Source organism: Cucurbita pepo, chromosome 9 (genome assembly GCF_057944985.1).
Source record: "Cucurbita pepo subsp. pepo isolate OVF chromosome 9, ASM5794498v1, whole genome shotgun sequence".
NCBI lineage: Eukaryota > Viridiplantae > Streptophyta > Magnoliopsida > Cucurbitales > Cucurbitaceae > Cucurbita > Cucurbita pepo.
In genome coordinates, this window is record NC_141806.1 from 5331077 (window position 1) to 5347003 (window position 15927).

The 15927-nt window shown below is 39.9% G+C and overlaps 1 protein-coding gene and 3 non-coding genes across 4 annotated transcripts; 1 reads left to right on the plus strand and 3 right to left on the minus strand.

The window, feature by feature from the left end:
• The first annotated feature begins 533 nt into the window (after positions 1 to 533).
• On the plus strand, positions 534 to 5475 carry LOC147791148 (uncharacterized). The gene is made up of 2 exons (XM_087126960.1): positions 534 to 2538; positions 4618 to 5475. The coding sequence occupies exons 1-2, from the start codon at positions 534 to 536 to the stop codon at positions 5217 to 5219; spliced, it is 2607 nt and encodes an 868-aa protein (XP_086983086.1). The 3' UTR covers positions 5220 to 5475.
• Positions 5476 to 12272: 6797 nt separating this feature from the next.
• On the minus strand, positions 12273 to 12354 carry TRNAS-CGA (transfer RNA serine (anticodon CGA)). The gene has a single exon. It is a non-coding gene; the product is annotated as a tRNA-Ser (tRNA).
• A 235-nt stretch (positions 12355 to 12589) lies between these two features.
• TRNAS-UGA (transfer RNA serine (anticodon UGA)) lies at positions 12590 to 12671 on the minus strand. The gene has a single exon. It is a non-coding gene; the product is annotated as a tRNA-Ser (tRNA).
• A 69-nt stretch (positions 12672 to 12740) lies between these two features.
• Positions 12741 to 12822, minus strand: TRNAS-CGA (transfer RNA serine (anticodon CGA)). Its single transcript has one exon. It is a non-coding gene; the product is annotated as a tRNA-Ser (tRNA).
• Positions 12823 to 15927: the final 3105 nt, after the last annotated feature.

A 15927-nucleotide genomic window follows, 5' to 3' on the forward strand; every position in this document is an offset into this window, starting at 1 on the left:
GGCCGCATGCCCATGACAAGCCAAACCCTTGTCATGTCTTTTCATTCTAGTGTTTTTCCCTTTGTAATTCTAGAGCGTATGACACCTCAAGAAAATCATGTCTAGGCCTGCCAGAACTAAAATGGCCCAGAATGTACTATAGGGGGATATGACTAGTCGTCAACTTCTCCCTACCCAAGGTTATATATGCTAAGCCGTTGTTATCTTTCTCTTGCTTGCTTATATAACGTTTCTTTCTAAAATCTCTCTTTCAAAAATCTCTCTCTCTCCTCGTTTTCTAAAACCTTCTTTTAAAACCGAGGCTAGAGGCTCGACCGTACGTCGCTTGGCCGTAGGCGACGCAAGAACAAATTGGCTTAACTCACTTGTCGCTGGAAAGTGAGTGCCGCACAATCGCTAGTCCGCTGCCTTCGAAAGTGCGATTGTGTCAAGTGGTATCAGAGCTTTGTTAGCTCCGTAACGTCATACAGACCGAAATCATGTCGTCGACACCCAAAGCATAAGCCGATCGGCTTACGCTAATAGAGGAGGAAATGCTGTTCCTCAAAGAAGTCCCTGACACCCTCCGTTTCCTGGAAACACGGGTGATCGAACTGAGTGAGAAAGTCGTCCAAGTCGACGCAATGGGCAACCGCCTAGACGGGTTGCCAATCGCAGAACTGTTGTTTCGAGTGACCTCGCTCGAAGAAAGAGTTGCTCCTACGAGCAGCCCAAAACCGTCTGATAGTCCGGATAGCTCTGTCGCACACAAAGAGGGACGTGGCGAAGAGTTCGACGTACTACAAAACACAATGATGAGTTTGTTCAATGGATTGGCTGATGAATTCAGATCAACAGTCGACGACCTCCAAGAAAGGATGTCCGCCATGAGCACTCGAATTGAAGTTACCATGAAAGCCGTGGAAGGTGTCACGGCTGGACAAACTAATGCAGGATCCAACAAACTAAGGTTCCCAGACCCTAGAGCCTTCAAAGGGAATCGGGACGCCAAAGAGTTGGAGAACTTCATCTTTGACGTCGAACAGTACTTCAAAGCCACAACGGCTTGTACCGACGACAAGAAGGTGACTGTAGCTACGATGTATCTCGTAGACGACGCCAAACTGTGGTGGCGTACGAAGGTGCAAGAGATCGAGGATGGATTGTGCACCATTGACTCATGGGAGGACCTCAAGAGAGAGTTGAGGGAACAATTCCTCCCCGAAAACGCAGGACACATAGCAATGGAGAAAATAGTAGCCCTGAAACACACTGGAAACATACGGGACTACGTCAGACAATTCTCAACCCTGATGCTGGATATCAGGGGTACAGCAGAGAAGGACAAGGTGTTCTTCTTTATAAATGGTCTACAACCGTGGGCCAAAACAAAGATACATGAGAACAGGGTCCAAACCCTAGCTGCCGCAATGGCCTGCGCCGAGAGACTCGTGGACTGTGGGAACGAAGCAGGATCCCAAAGAAGAGCGACACCAGCCCCAAACAATGGGGGCAAACCATACCGACGACCAGGCCATCGAAATGGAAGCCCCAACAGATCGAATGGATGGACGGATAGACCTCCTCAGAACAATCAAGCGGGGACATCTCGAGGGCCTTACCACCAAAAGAACCACCCGACGACGCCTTTGCAATGCATGCTATGTAAAGGCCCCCACAAGGTATCCTACTGTCCTCATCGGGCCTCTCTCACTGCACTCCAAGTGTCCATTCAAGAGAGCAATGAGGCAAGGGTCGAGACTTTGCTAGACAAGAAAGAAGATCACGACAACCCCCGAATGGGCGCACTCAAATTCTTGTCAGCCCTCCAACGGAAAGTCGAACCGAAGGAGATAATAGAGAAAGGGCTTATGTTCGTAGATGCCACCATAAACTCTCGACTGAGCAAGAGCACTCTGATAGACTCTGGAGCAACCCACAACTTCATTGCTGATCAAGAAGCCAGAAGATTGGGACTCACCATAGGAAAAGACCCGGGGAAAATGAAAGCTGTCAACTCCGAGGCCTTGCCTATTGTGGGAGTTTCCAAAGGAGTCCCCTTCAAAATAGGGGATTGGACTGGAGAGCTAGACCTTGTCGTGGTTCGCATGGACGACTTCGATGTGGTACTTGGGATGGAGTTCCTCCTAGAACACAAAGTCATCCCAATGCCATTGGCAAAATGCTTGGTGATCACCGACCGTAACCCCACAATAATACCTGCAAGCATCAAGCAACCAGGTAATCTTCGGATGATCTCGGCCATACAGCTGAAAAGGGGACTCGCACGAGAGGAACCTACCTTCATGGCCATACCACTGATAGAAGAGGCAACCACCGAAGAGACTGTCCCAGAGGAAATCAAGGATGTATTAGACAGCTATACCGACATAATGCCAGAGAGTCTACCACAAACACTACCACCTCGTCGAGGCATTGACCACGAAATCGAACTCCTCCCCGGGGTTAAGCCGCCCGCAAAGAATGCATACCGGATGGCTCCACCCGAGCTAGCCGAATTGAGGAAACAACTAGACGAGTTGCTGAAGGCGGGATTCATTCGCCCGGCAAAGGCCCCTTATGGAGCCCCCGTACTATTCCAGAAGAAGAAGGATGGGACGTTGCGTCTGTGCATAGACTATAGAGCCTTAAACAAGGTGACAGTACGCAACAAATATCCTCTGCCGATAATATCTGACTTGTTCGACCAACTTCACGGGGCCAAGTACTTCACGAAATTGGACTTACGATCGGGATATTATCAAGTACGTATTGCCGAAGGGGACGAACCCAAGACGACGTGCGTAACAAGATATGGGGCCTTCGAATTCCTAGTAATGCCCTTTGGCTTGACAAACGCCCCAGCTACGTTCTGCACGTTGATGAACCAGGTTTTCTACGAATACCTGGATCAGTTCGTCATAGTATACCTCGACGACATTGTTGTTTACAGCACAACCCTCGTGGAACACAAAGTGCACTTGAAGTTAGTGTTTGACAAGCTCCGGCAGAACCAACTGTATGTGAAGAAGGAGAAATGTGCATTCGCACAAACATGCATCCACTTCCTTGGACATGTCGTCAGATGTGGACAAATCAGTATGGATAGCGACAAGATAAAAGCTATCCAAGAATGGAAGGTTCCTACTTCCGTATCTGAGTTGAGGTCCTTCTTAGGACTAGCCAACTACTATAGGCGGTTCGTCGAAGGGTTTTCACGACGAGCCGCCCCATTGACAGAGCTGTTGAAGAAAGACCACCCTTGGTCGTGGTCGAAGGATTGTCAAATGGCCTTTGAAAATCTGAAAACAACCATGACGAGGGGTCCTGTCCTCGGGTTGGTTGACGTCACAAAGCCATTTGAAGTGGAAACCGATGCTTCCGACTTTGCTCTCGGTGGGGTCCTTATTCAAGAAGGCCACCCCATCGCTTACGAAAGTCGAAAGCTCAACGATGCCAAACGAAGATACACTGTCTCCGAGAAAGAAATGCTGGCTGTAGTCCATTGCCTTCGAGTCTGGAGACAGTACCTCTTAGGATCGCAGTTCGTAGTGAAGACGGATAACAGCGCCACTTGCCACTTCTTTGATCAACCAAAATTAACAGCAAAACAAGCCCGGTGGCAGGAGTCGTTGGCTGAATTCGACTTCAAGTTTGAACACAAAGCGGGAAAGAGTAATCAAGCAGCCGACGCGCTGAGTCAGAAGGGCGAACATGCGGCCCTGTGCATGTTAGCCCATATTCATTCAAGTAAGATCGCCGGATCGATGCGCGACATCATCAAGGAACATTTACACAAAGACCCATCGGCCAAAGCCGTTGTCGAACTAGCTAAGGCTGGAAAGACACGGCAGTTTTGGGTTGAGGGGGACCTCCTGATAACCAAAGGAAACAGATTGTACGTCCCAAGAACGGGAGAACTGAGGAAGAAGCTCATTCAAGAATGTCACGACACCTTATGGGCCGGACACCCGGGATGGCAAAGAACATACGCCCTAATAAAGAAGGGGTACTTCTGGCCAAACATGCGAGACGACATCATGCAATACACCAAGACGTGCCTCATCTGCCAACAGGATAAGGTCGAGAAAGCCAAAGTCTCTGGACTCTTGGAACCTCTACCTGTGCCAACAAGACCCTAGGAAAGTGTATCTCTGGACTTCATAACACACCTCCCAAAAGTCGGGGAATATGACGCCATCTTGGTTATTGTGGACCGGTTCTCAAAATATGCGACGTTCATCCCCACTCCCAAATTATGTTCGGCGGAACTCACAGCCCAACTGTTTTTCAAACACGTTGTAAAGTTATGGGGCATTCCGTCGAGCATCATCAGTGACAGGGATGGCAGATTCATTGGGACATTCTGGACTGAGTTATTCGCTTTCTTGGGAACAACCTTGAACATCTCCTCGAGTTATCACCCTCAAACCGATGGACAGACAGAACGGTTCAACTGCTTGCTCGAAGAATACTTACGTCACTTCGTCGACGCTCGCTAATAGAACTGGATACAATTGTTAGATGTCGCCCAATTTTGCTTCAATTGTCAAACAAGCTCGTCTACAGGGAAGAGTCCCTTTGAAATTGTAAGTGGACGACAACCGGCCTTACCCCATATTATTGATCATCCTTATGCAGGAAAAAACCCTCAAGCTCACAACTTTACAAGAGAATGGAAGCAGACGACAGATATAGCCCGAGCATATTTAGAGAAGGCTTCCAAGCATATGAAGAAATGGGCGGACAAGAAGCGTCGCCCCCTTCATTTCCGTGCAGGAGATCAAGTCCTTATCAAGCTGAGACCAGAACAGATCAGATTTCGTAGCCGAAAGGACCAGAGATTAGTTCGTAAATACGAAGGCCCGGTTGAAGTCCTTAAAAAGATTGGGGCTACCTCCTACCGAGTTGCACTCCCCGCATGGATGAAAATTCACCCCGTCATTCATGTGAGCAACTTGAAGCCCTATCACCCTGATCCAGACGACGACCATCGAAATACAACCACAAGACCGAGCATCGATCTGAAACAAAAAGAAACAAAGGAAGTGGAAGAGATCCTAGCCGACAGGGTTAGGAAGATAGGAAGACCTGTACGGACGATTCGTGAATTCCTTGTCAAATGGAAGAATCTCCCTACAGAGGAAACAAGCTGGGAACGCGCCGAAGATCTGAACTCCGCCGCCACCCACATCGCAAGGTATGAAAGTAGTCAGTTGACGGGGACGTCAACCAATTAGGTGGGGGAGGATGTCACGGTCATGCCTGTCCAGGGCCTGTTGCCCATGGCCGCATGCCCATGACAAGCCAAACCCTTGTCATGTCTTTTCATTCTAGTGTTTTTCCCTTTGTAATTCTAGAGCGTATGACACCTCAAGAAAATCATGTCTAGGCCTGCCAGAACTAAAATGGCCCAGAATGTACTATAGGGGGATATGACTAGTCGTCAACTTCTCCCTACCCAAGGTTATATATGCTAAGCCGTTGTTATCTTTCTCTTGCTTGCTTATATAACGTCTCTTTCTAAAATCTCTCTTTCAAAAATCTCTCTCTCTCCTCGTTTTCTAAAACCTTCTTTTAAAACCGAGGCTAGAGGCTCGACCGTACGTCGCTTGGCCGTAGGCGACGCAAGAACAAATTGGCTTAACTCACTTGTCGCTGGAAAGTGAGTGCCGCACAATCGCTAGTCCGCTGCCTTCGAAAGTGCGATTGTGTCACTTAGGAGCGTGCCCAATTGAAAGAAATATGTTTCTCTTCACTCCATAAATATATAAAATAATGGCATCGCGCCAACCGGCGGAACTATACGCTTTTTATTATGTGTTTCTACTAAATAAAGGACATGTAGCTTCTTTGTCCACGGAAGTAGAATATTCAAGAAAAGTGTATCATAGATTTAGCATTAAGTTACTCATAATGAGCACAAGAAAGGAACTTACACAAGTGAGGAAAAATGTTCTCAATTGATCATCTACGATTTTGGTTGACCATAGTGGAAGTTGAACCTACGACCTTTTAATCTGAAGTCAAACACGCTAATCTATTGTGCTATACGGTCATTTTTGGAAGTTTAAGTATATACTTCAATGTAAATATATTTGTAACGGCATTAGATTTCTACTAACCTAAAGTCTCTACCGTCATCATTACATACTCTCTTATGCAGAAATAAACATTTACAACTTCATCATACAACACTATCATGGACTTACATATTCGAAACATCTTTACAACAACATAAAAAAAAAATACTAAATAAAACATTAAAAGTAAAACATCCGGATTCAATAACACAATAGTAATTTGATGAAAGAATCAAGAGAAGAAAGAAAAGAAAAGAAAAGACAGCTTATAAATGGTGATTATCGAAAGCAACAACTAGATGTTCTTTACTCTTTTGGCTTAGCTACCGTTGGTTATTCTTTTGCAAGTGATATACTAATAGGAGAGTAAGTAAGTCCCAAAAACTCCAACTTCTCAAACGTAGATGAGTTACAATCTCTAAGGCAAAGAAGCTCTATAGAGACTTTTCTAAGGAAGTTGTTGATTAAACACTCTTGACAATAAGTTAATTAACATCCAAATTCTTGAAGTGTTTAATGTCGCTATATTGATGAGTTAAATTATGTCTCTTTGATGAAAGGCCCTTAGTAAGTTCTCCCTATATTGTACACGATGAAGTCATAAGAAAAAGGAAAACCATTGGTGTTATATGAAAGGTCTTTCATTATTGTGTTTGTGTAACCTTACGTTGTGTCATTTACTTTAAGTTATGAATAGGTTTGTGGCTACCAAGCACTATGTGAAGAACATGACATGATGTTAAATTGATGAGATTCCAATAAGTAAGTTAGAATAGAAGGGATGGAGAAAGACAAGGTAGTTGTAACATCCAAGTAAGTTAAGACACTCGAGAAAAAGTGAGAGATCCAAAAGAAGAATTAAGAGATCCAAGGATGGTTCAAAGGTCCCAAAGAGATATTTTCAACCCTTCACTAAGGTTTCATAAGGATCCAAAGACATTGATAAAAAAAAAAAACATAAAGAATAAAAAAAAAAATCATTTGTCTAATGGTTTGTTTAAGAAACTTTCGAGAAGGAATTGAATTTTTAATATTTTTTTTAAATGGAGGATGAACTTTAAAATGCTGAAGGAAAAAATTACTAAAAAGGGTAAAAATTTAAGAAAAAGTTTGGAGTTTTAGAATAAAATGTTAAAAAAAAAAAAAAACTAAAATGCTATGAAGTTCAAGATAATTATGAAAATGCTCTTGCATATTCGATTTAGAATTGACAAGTTGCACAAAATCGCTCGTACCATAAGATCTAACCATTGGATTGAGCTGAAATTTGAAGATGTTCGAGAAGACTTGAGGTTCCTTAGATCCAACAACTAATATTTAAAATAAAGGTAGGTAGCACCGTCATATGAGTAGATATTTCTGACAGACAGTTCAGAAATTTGGAATTAAAATTTAGTACGACTCTAGAATGATCAAAGACAATGCAAGCTTCATCTATAAATAATAAGTTGTGGGCAATATTTTGGGACAAGAATCGAGTGATGAGAGTTCCTAGAACTCGAGATTAAGGCTCTTAGTATTTTTTTTTTAATTTTCTTCTCGAATTTCTTCTAATTTCGAGGGATATGATTCACTATTTTCTATCAAACCAATTTGTACATCTTCGAAATGAGTTTTCTAACAAGTTTCATGAAGGATTTTGGAATTAAAAGTGGTCAAACCACGTATGTAATGAGAGTCTACAAATAGATTGCTTACTGGTTATATTTATATACTTGTCCTTTCGACAATTTTTTTCCTCGAGGTGTATGATGTTGTTGGATGGGATGAGAAGTACTTGAGAGCTAGGTAGCCACAGAAGGGTGTTGACCCAAGGCGTATGTCTTCTCCATTTATTTATTTTTGTCTGTTATATCATATACATCTTTTGTATCTCGGTCCCGTTCCTTCTTTTAGGAACAAATTGAACACATGTACATGTATATGTTTTTACATTAATTTTCGTTATGTTATTGAATGTTTTAAAATCACACAAAATTTTATGGTAGTTTCTATCTTATTCTCATACATTCATGTTGCATTGCATAGTTCGTTAATCATGTCATGTTAAGCCTTTACTTATTAGCTTATTAGAGAAACTAGAGTAGATTAAACGGGTAGCATGTCGATAGGTTTGTTTAACCTTTAATTTTGTTTAATTCTAAATAAAATCAAAGTTGATTCCAATGCTTCCACTTCATGAGTAAAATGTCAATTCCTTTTGATTGGTGTTTTAAACGAATGAGAAATAGAAGTGGGATCAAAAGTATGATCTTCATTCATCATGTTTACAACGTTTAAATAGGATACAAACAATCTACTACTACCTAATGAGAAAAAATATATAACTAACTGGTAAATAACATAAAATATACTGTTAATCAAATCCTAGGATAAAATATACTACTAACAACTTCCAAAAATAAAGAAAAAAATATTAATGGATTAGGGATATGTAACATATACTCCATAACTAATTATTAAAATATATCCTCCAAATCATATCTTAATAGTAAGAGAATATTGGAGAATCTTATAGCACAATAAGAAAAATGAAAAGTGAAATAAAAAAATGGAAGATAAGAAAAATTTAGAATCTCACGAGTTGACTTAAAAAAAAAAAAAAAGTGAAAATTATGAACAATTTTATCACTAACACTTAAGTGATAAGTCCACCGCAAGCAACTAAATTTTTCTATTGTAATTGTTACGATTGCACAACAATGCACACACGAGATCTAGATGAACACAAAGGATAGAAGAGAGAAAATGCATGAGAAATACTAGCTAAAAGTTTATTGATGACTTCACTTATGTACAATAAGAGATAGAGAATGCGGAAAGTACATTTTAAAAGCACAAGGGATATATATATGGTTCAATTTACTATATATATGATTTTATCAAACATAACCATATACTATATATATATAACTATCTACCATATATATCTTTACAAGCTTTTTATTATAAATAATCGTTTACAATATATTTTCCATATATAACTTTACTATGTATAAGAATTGGATAAGTTATAAATATGTTTTCCATAATCGTTTTACAATATCTACCATATATTTTCCATGTATAACTTTACTATGTAACAGGCTTCCTAACCTAACAATTCTCCCATTTGGAGGCTGATCCTGCTCCCTAACCTAGCAATTCTCCAAACCCTCATTTTTTCAACATCAGCACATTTTGTTAATGTGTTTGCTAGATTCTTTCCACCCTTTATCTTCTCCAAACACATCACCATCTTCCACTAACCTGCGAGTGAAATGGTATCGTCTTCTAATGTGTTTTGTCTTTGATAGACTGGGTTCTTCATCAACTGTATGACACTCTGACTATTTACATGAAGAATCTTCTCGTGCTACTTCTTGCCTAATTCTTTACATAGTCTGTCATCAATATCATTTTCTTTCTAGTTTTAGCTATAGCCACGTACAAAGCCTCAGTAGATGAAGGAGCAACACAATTCTGAGGCCTAGACATCCAACTCATCTCATCATCCATGGCTTGCTCCCACTTGGTTGTATCCTCCAACTGTAGGGCATCACTAAAGGGCTCTGGTTCCTCTTCATCAATCAACAACATATAGTGTAATGAAGATACATACCTATCTAATACTCTGATAGTTATGGTTGGTCCTCTCAACACTTGCTTAGGTGTCACTTACTCCACCTCTGGAACCTCAGCAACAGTCTTAGAAGTTTCTCGAGTATCTACTACAACATCACTATGTGAATTGTTCTGCAGCTCAACTTCAACTCCCACTTGCTTTGTTGTCCTAGAACTTTTCTTGTCTTTGTCTTTGTACATGACATTTTTGTCAAAAGTCACGTTATAGGCTCAATTTTTTTTTTTTGTTCTTGACGTCCAAAAACTTATACCCAAACATATTAGAATCATAGCCTATGAAGTAGCACTTCATAGCGTTAGCATCAAGCTTGTAACTCTCTTTTCCTATCCATACCTCTTTTGGCAACTTGAACCGCAAGGGTACTGACGACCCTCTATTTATCAAGTAGGCTATTGTATTTACAACATCAACTCAGAATATCTTTGACAATCTAGAACGAATCCTCGTACTTCTTGCCTACTCATTCAATGTTCTGTTTATCCTTTCACCAACACCTTATTGTCTTGCTGTACCTGGGAACTATCCTCGTTAATCTAATACCCTCAGTTCACCAGCACCATGTTGTCTTGTTGTACGTGGGAACTATCCTCGTTAATCTAATTCCCTCAGCTACACAAAATGCTTTGGATTTCGACTTTTTGTATTCTTCTTCATTGTCATTCTTCAGGCATTTGATCTTCAAGCCACCTCGTTAATCTAATTCCCTCAGCTACACAAAATGCTTTGGATTTTGACTTTTCATATTCTTCTTCATTGTCATTCTTCAGGCATTTGATCTTCAAGCCACCTCGTTAATCTAATTCCCTCAATTACACAAAATGCTTTGGATTTTGACTTTTCCTATTCTTCAGGCATTTGATCTTCAAGCCAGTCTAATTTTCAATGATTTTCAACTTCAGTTCTGTGCAGGCATAGCCCAACAGATTTCAAGTCTGTCTATAAGGAATGATTCATTCCCCCTTGACCACTCGAACATTTTGACAGGATTCGAACTGACACCCCTTATATAAGGAATGATTCGTTCCCCCTTAACCACTTGAACATATTAACACCCCTTGACACCCCTTATATAAGGAATGATTCTCGTTCCCCCTTAACCACTCCCCTTAACCACTTGGACATATTAACACCCCTTGACACCCCTTATATAAGGAATGATTCTCGTTCCCCCTTAACCACTCCCCTTAACCACTTGGACATATTAACACCCCTTGACACCCCTTATATAAGGAATGATTCTCGTTCCCCCATAACCACTTGGACATATTAACACCCCTTGAAACCCCTTATTAACACCCCTTGAAACCCCTTATAAAAGGAATGATTCTCGCTCCCCCTTAACCAGGACATATTAACACCCCTTGACACCCCTTATAAAAGGAATGATTCTCGTTTCCCCTTAACCACTTGGACATATTAACACCCTTTGACACCCCAAGGAATGATTCGTTCTCCCTTAACCACTCAAACCTACGTAGGCATAGCATTTCGAGTCTGTCTCCTTAACAACTCGGACATATTGACACCCCTTATGTAAAGAATAATTCTTTCCTTGTTCAGCCGATGTGTGATTTTACAATAAACCTAAAAATTCGTCAAACTACAGTTTCTTCTCGGATTTCATTAAACATCAGTTTCTCAGATTCTCGGGAACTGTTGAATCTTCAATTTCTTGTTTACGTATACTTTCGCTGAGAACTACTTCTCGAATTTCTTCATCAAACTTCAGTTTCTCAAATTCTCGAGTACTACTAATTGTGGCAACAACAGTATCCCACATCCACTTATATAAGTATTATGTAGGATGTGGGATTTCATAATAAAGCTAAAAATTGCATAGCCAAATTTTGAGTTTGTCTCCTTACCCATTCGGACATATTGACACCCTTATATAAAGAATGATTCGTTCCTTGTTCAACCGATGTGTGTTTTCACAATAAAGCTAAAAATACGTCAATAATAGGATTCGAACCTACGAAGGCATAGCCCAATAGATTTCGAGTCTGTCTCCTTAACAACTCGGACATATTAACACCCCATACTTCAGTTTCTCCGATTCTCAAGTACTACTGATTGTGGCAACAAAGGTATCACACTTCCACTCATATAAGTATTATGTAGGATGTGGGATTTCATAATAAAGCTAAAAATTGCATAGCCAAATTTCGAGTTTGTCTCCTTAACCATTCGGACATATTGACACCCTTATATAAAAAATGATTCGTTCCATGTTCAACCGATGTGTGTTTTCACAATAACGCTAAAAATACATCAATAGCAGGGTTCGAACCTACGCAGGCATAGCTCAACAGATTTCGAGTCTATCTCCTTAACCACTCAGACATATAAACACCCCAAACTTCTATTTCTCAGATTCTCGAGTACTATTGATTGTGGAAACAACACTATCCCACTTCCACTTATATAAGTATTATGTAGGATGTGGGATTTCATAATAAAGCTAAAAATTGCCTAGCCAGATTTCGAAATGTCTCCTTAACCATTCGGACATATTGACACCCTTATATAAAGAATGATTCGATCCATGTTCACCGATGTGTGTTTTGACAATAAGGCTAAAACTACGTCAATAGCAGGATTCGAACCTACGCAGGCATAGCCCAATAGATTTCGAGTCTGTCTCCTTAACCACTCGGACATATTGACAACCCAAACTTCTATTTCTCAGATTCTCGAGTACTACTGATTGTGGCAACAACAGTATCCCACTTCCACCTATATAAGTATTATGTAGGATGTGAGATTTCATAATAATGCTAAAAATTGCATAGCCAAATTTCGAGTTCTTCTCCTTAACAATTCGGACATATTGACACCCTTCTATAAAGAATGATTGGTTCCATGTTCACCAATGTGAGTTTTGATAATAAAGCAAAGAATACGTCAATAGCAGGATTCGAACCTACGAAGGCATAGCCCAACAGATTTCAAGTCTGTCTCCTTAACCACTCAGACATATTGACACCCTTATATAAACAATTATTCGATCCATGTTCACCGATGTGTGTTTTGACAATAAAGCTAAGAGAATACGTCAATAGCAGGATTCGAACCTACGAAGGCATAGCCCAACAGATTTCGAGTCTGTCTCCTTAACCACTCGGACATATTGACACCCCAAACTATCATTTCTCAAATTCTTGGGTACTACTGATTGTGGCAACAACAATATCCCACTTCCACCTATATATTCCACCTATATAAGTATTATGTAGGATGTGAGATTTTATAATAATGCTAAAAATTGCATAGCCCAACAGACTTCGAGTCTGTCTCCTTAACCACTCGGACATATTGACACCGCAAACTTCTATTTCTCAGATTCTCGAATACTACTGATTGTGGCAACAACAGTATCCCACTTCCACCTATATAAGTATTATGTAGGATGTGGGATGTCATAATAAAGCTAAAAATTGAATTGCCAAATTTCGAGTTTGTCTCCTTAACCATTCGGATATATTGACACCCTTATATAAAGAATGATTTCTTCCTTGTTCAACCGATGTGTGTTTTCACAATAAAGCTAAAAATACGTCAACAGTAGGATTTAAACCTATGCAGGTATAACCTAACAGATTTCGAGTCTTTCTCCTTAACAACTCAGACATATTATATAACCTAACAGATTTCGAGTCTTTCTCCTTAACAACTCAGACATATTAACACCCCATACTTCAGTTTTTCAGATTCTCGAGTACTACGGATTGTGGCAACAACAGTAGACCACTTCCACTCATATAAGTATTATGTATGATGTGGGATTTCATAATAAAGCTAAAAATTGCATAGCCAAATTTCGAGTTTGTCTCATTAACTATTCGGACATATTGACACCCTTATAATATAAAGAATGATACGTTCCATGTTCAACCGATGTGTGTTTTCACAATAACGCTAAAAATACATCAATAACAGGATTCGAACCTAGGTAGGCATAGCCCAACAGATTTCGAGTCTGTCTCGTTAACCACTATGACATATTGGCAGCCCATTCTTCTATTTCTCAGATTCTCGATTACTACTGATTGTGGCAACAACAGTATCCCACTTCCACCTATATAAGTATTATGTAGGATGTGGGGTTTCATAATAAAGCTAAAAATTGAATAGCTAAAAATTGAATAGCCAAATTTCGAGTTTGTCTCCTTAACCATTCCGACATATTGACACCCTTATATAAAGAATTATTCGTTTCTTGTTCAAATCTCCTTGGCTACTCGGACATATTGACACCCCTTATATAAGGAATGATTTGTTCCTCTTATCCTTTCGGACATATTGACACCCTTATATAAAGAATGATTTGTTCCTTGTTCAACCGATGTGGAATTTCACAATAAAGCTAAAAATTCGTTCCTCTTATCCATTCGGACATATTGACACCCTTATATAAAGAATGATTCGTTCCTTGTTCAACCGATGTTGAATTTCACAGTAAAGCTAAAAATTCTTCAACAACAAGTTTCAAACCTGCATAGGCATAACTCAACAGATTTCGAGTCTATCTCCTAGGCCACTCAAACATATTGACACCCTTAGATAAAAAATGATTCGTTTCTTGTTCAACCGATGTGGGATCCAACAAATGTGGAATTTCTTGTGCACGCAAAGCCCAAGAAAAGAAGGCAAAACCCAACAAATTTCATGTTTGGACATATTGACACCCTCTATAGAAGGAATGATTGGTGAAATGGTTGGTTTTCTATCCAATCGATGTGGGATTTAACAATAAAGCTAAAAAAGTCGTCAACAACAGGATTCAACCGATAAGGAATCTAACAATAAAGCTAAAAATTCGCCAATAACATAATTCCTCCTTAACCACTCAAACATATTGACACCCGTTGTATAAGAATGATTTGTTCCCTGTCCAACGGATGTGGAATTTCACAATAAAGCTAAAAAGTCTCCTTAACCACTCGAACATATTGACACCTCTTGTATAAGAATGATTCGTTCCCTGTCCAACTGATGTGGTATTTCACAATAAAGCTAAAACGTCTCGTCAACCACTCAGACATATTGATACCCCTTATATAAGAATGATTCGTTCCCTGTCCAACCGATGTGAGATTTCACAAGATTTGAACCTGTGCAAGCAAAACCCAACAGATTTCAAGTTCGTCTCCTTAACCACTCAAATATATTGACACACTTATATAAGGATGTGGGATCTCACAATAAAGCTAAAAAATGGTCAATAACATAATTCCTCTTTAACCTCTTGGACATACTTATATAAGGAATTATTTATTCCCTATCCAACCAATGTGAGCAGAATTCTTCCTTAATCACTCGCATACTTATATAAGGAATGATTCATTTCCTGTCCAACCGATGTCGGATTTCACAATAAAGCTCAAAAGTGGGATTTCATAGGATTCAATAACACAATAGTATTTTCATGGAAGAATCAAGAGAAGAAAGGAAAGAAAAGACAGGTTATAAATGGTGATTATCAAAAGGACATGTAGCTTCTTTGTCCACCACGTAGAATTTGTAGCAAGTGGATGAGGAGAGTATTGAAAAAACTTGGTGGTAGCAAGTGGATGAGGAGAGTATTGAAAAAACTTGGTGATATTCAAGAAAAGTGTATGGCATCGTCTGATTTGAACTGTCGAACCCATGAACTTCTGATCCGAAGTCAGATGCGCTAATCCACTGCGCTATGCGGTCATTTTCAAGCTTTGGTCTATACGCTTTTTAGGTCATTTTCAAGCTTTGGTCTACACGCTTTTTATTATGTGTTTCCACTAAATGAAGGACATGTAGCTTCTTTGTCCACCACGTAGAATTTGTAGCAAGTGGATGAGGAGAGTATTGAAAAAACTTGGTGGTAGCAAGTGGATGAGGAGAGTATTGAAAAAACTTGGTGATATTCAAGAAAAGTGTATGGCATCGTCTGATTTGAACTGTCGAATCCATGAACTTCTGATCCGAAGTCAGACGCGCTAATCCATTGCACTATGCGGTCATTTTCAAGCTTTGGTCTATACGCTTTTTAGGTCATTTTCAAGCTTTGGTCTACACGCTTTTTATTATGTGTTTCCACTAAATGAAGGACATGTAGCTTCTTTGTCCACCACGTAGAATTTGTAGCATCGTCTAGATTTGAATTGAAGGCCTCAAGTGTGTTAACCAAAGAATGAACACAAGTGAGGAAAATTTTTCTCAAATGATAGTCTACAATTTTGGTTGACCACAATGGGAGTAAAA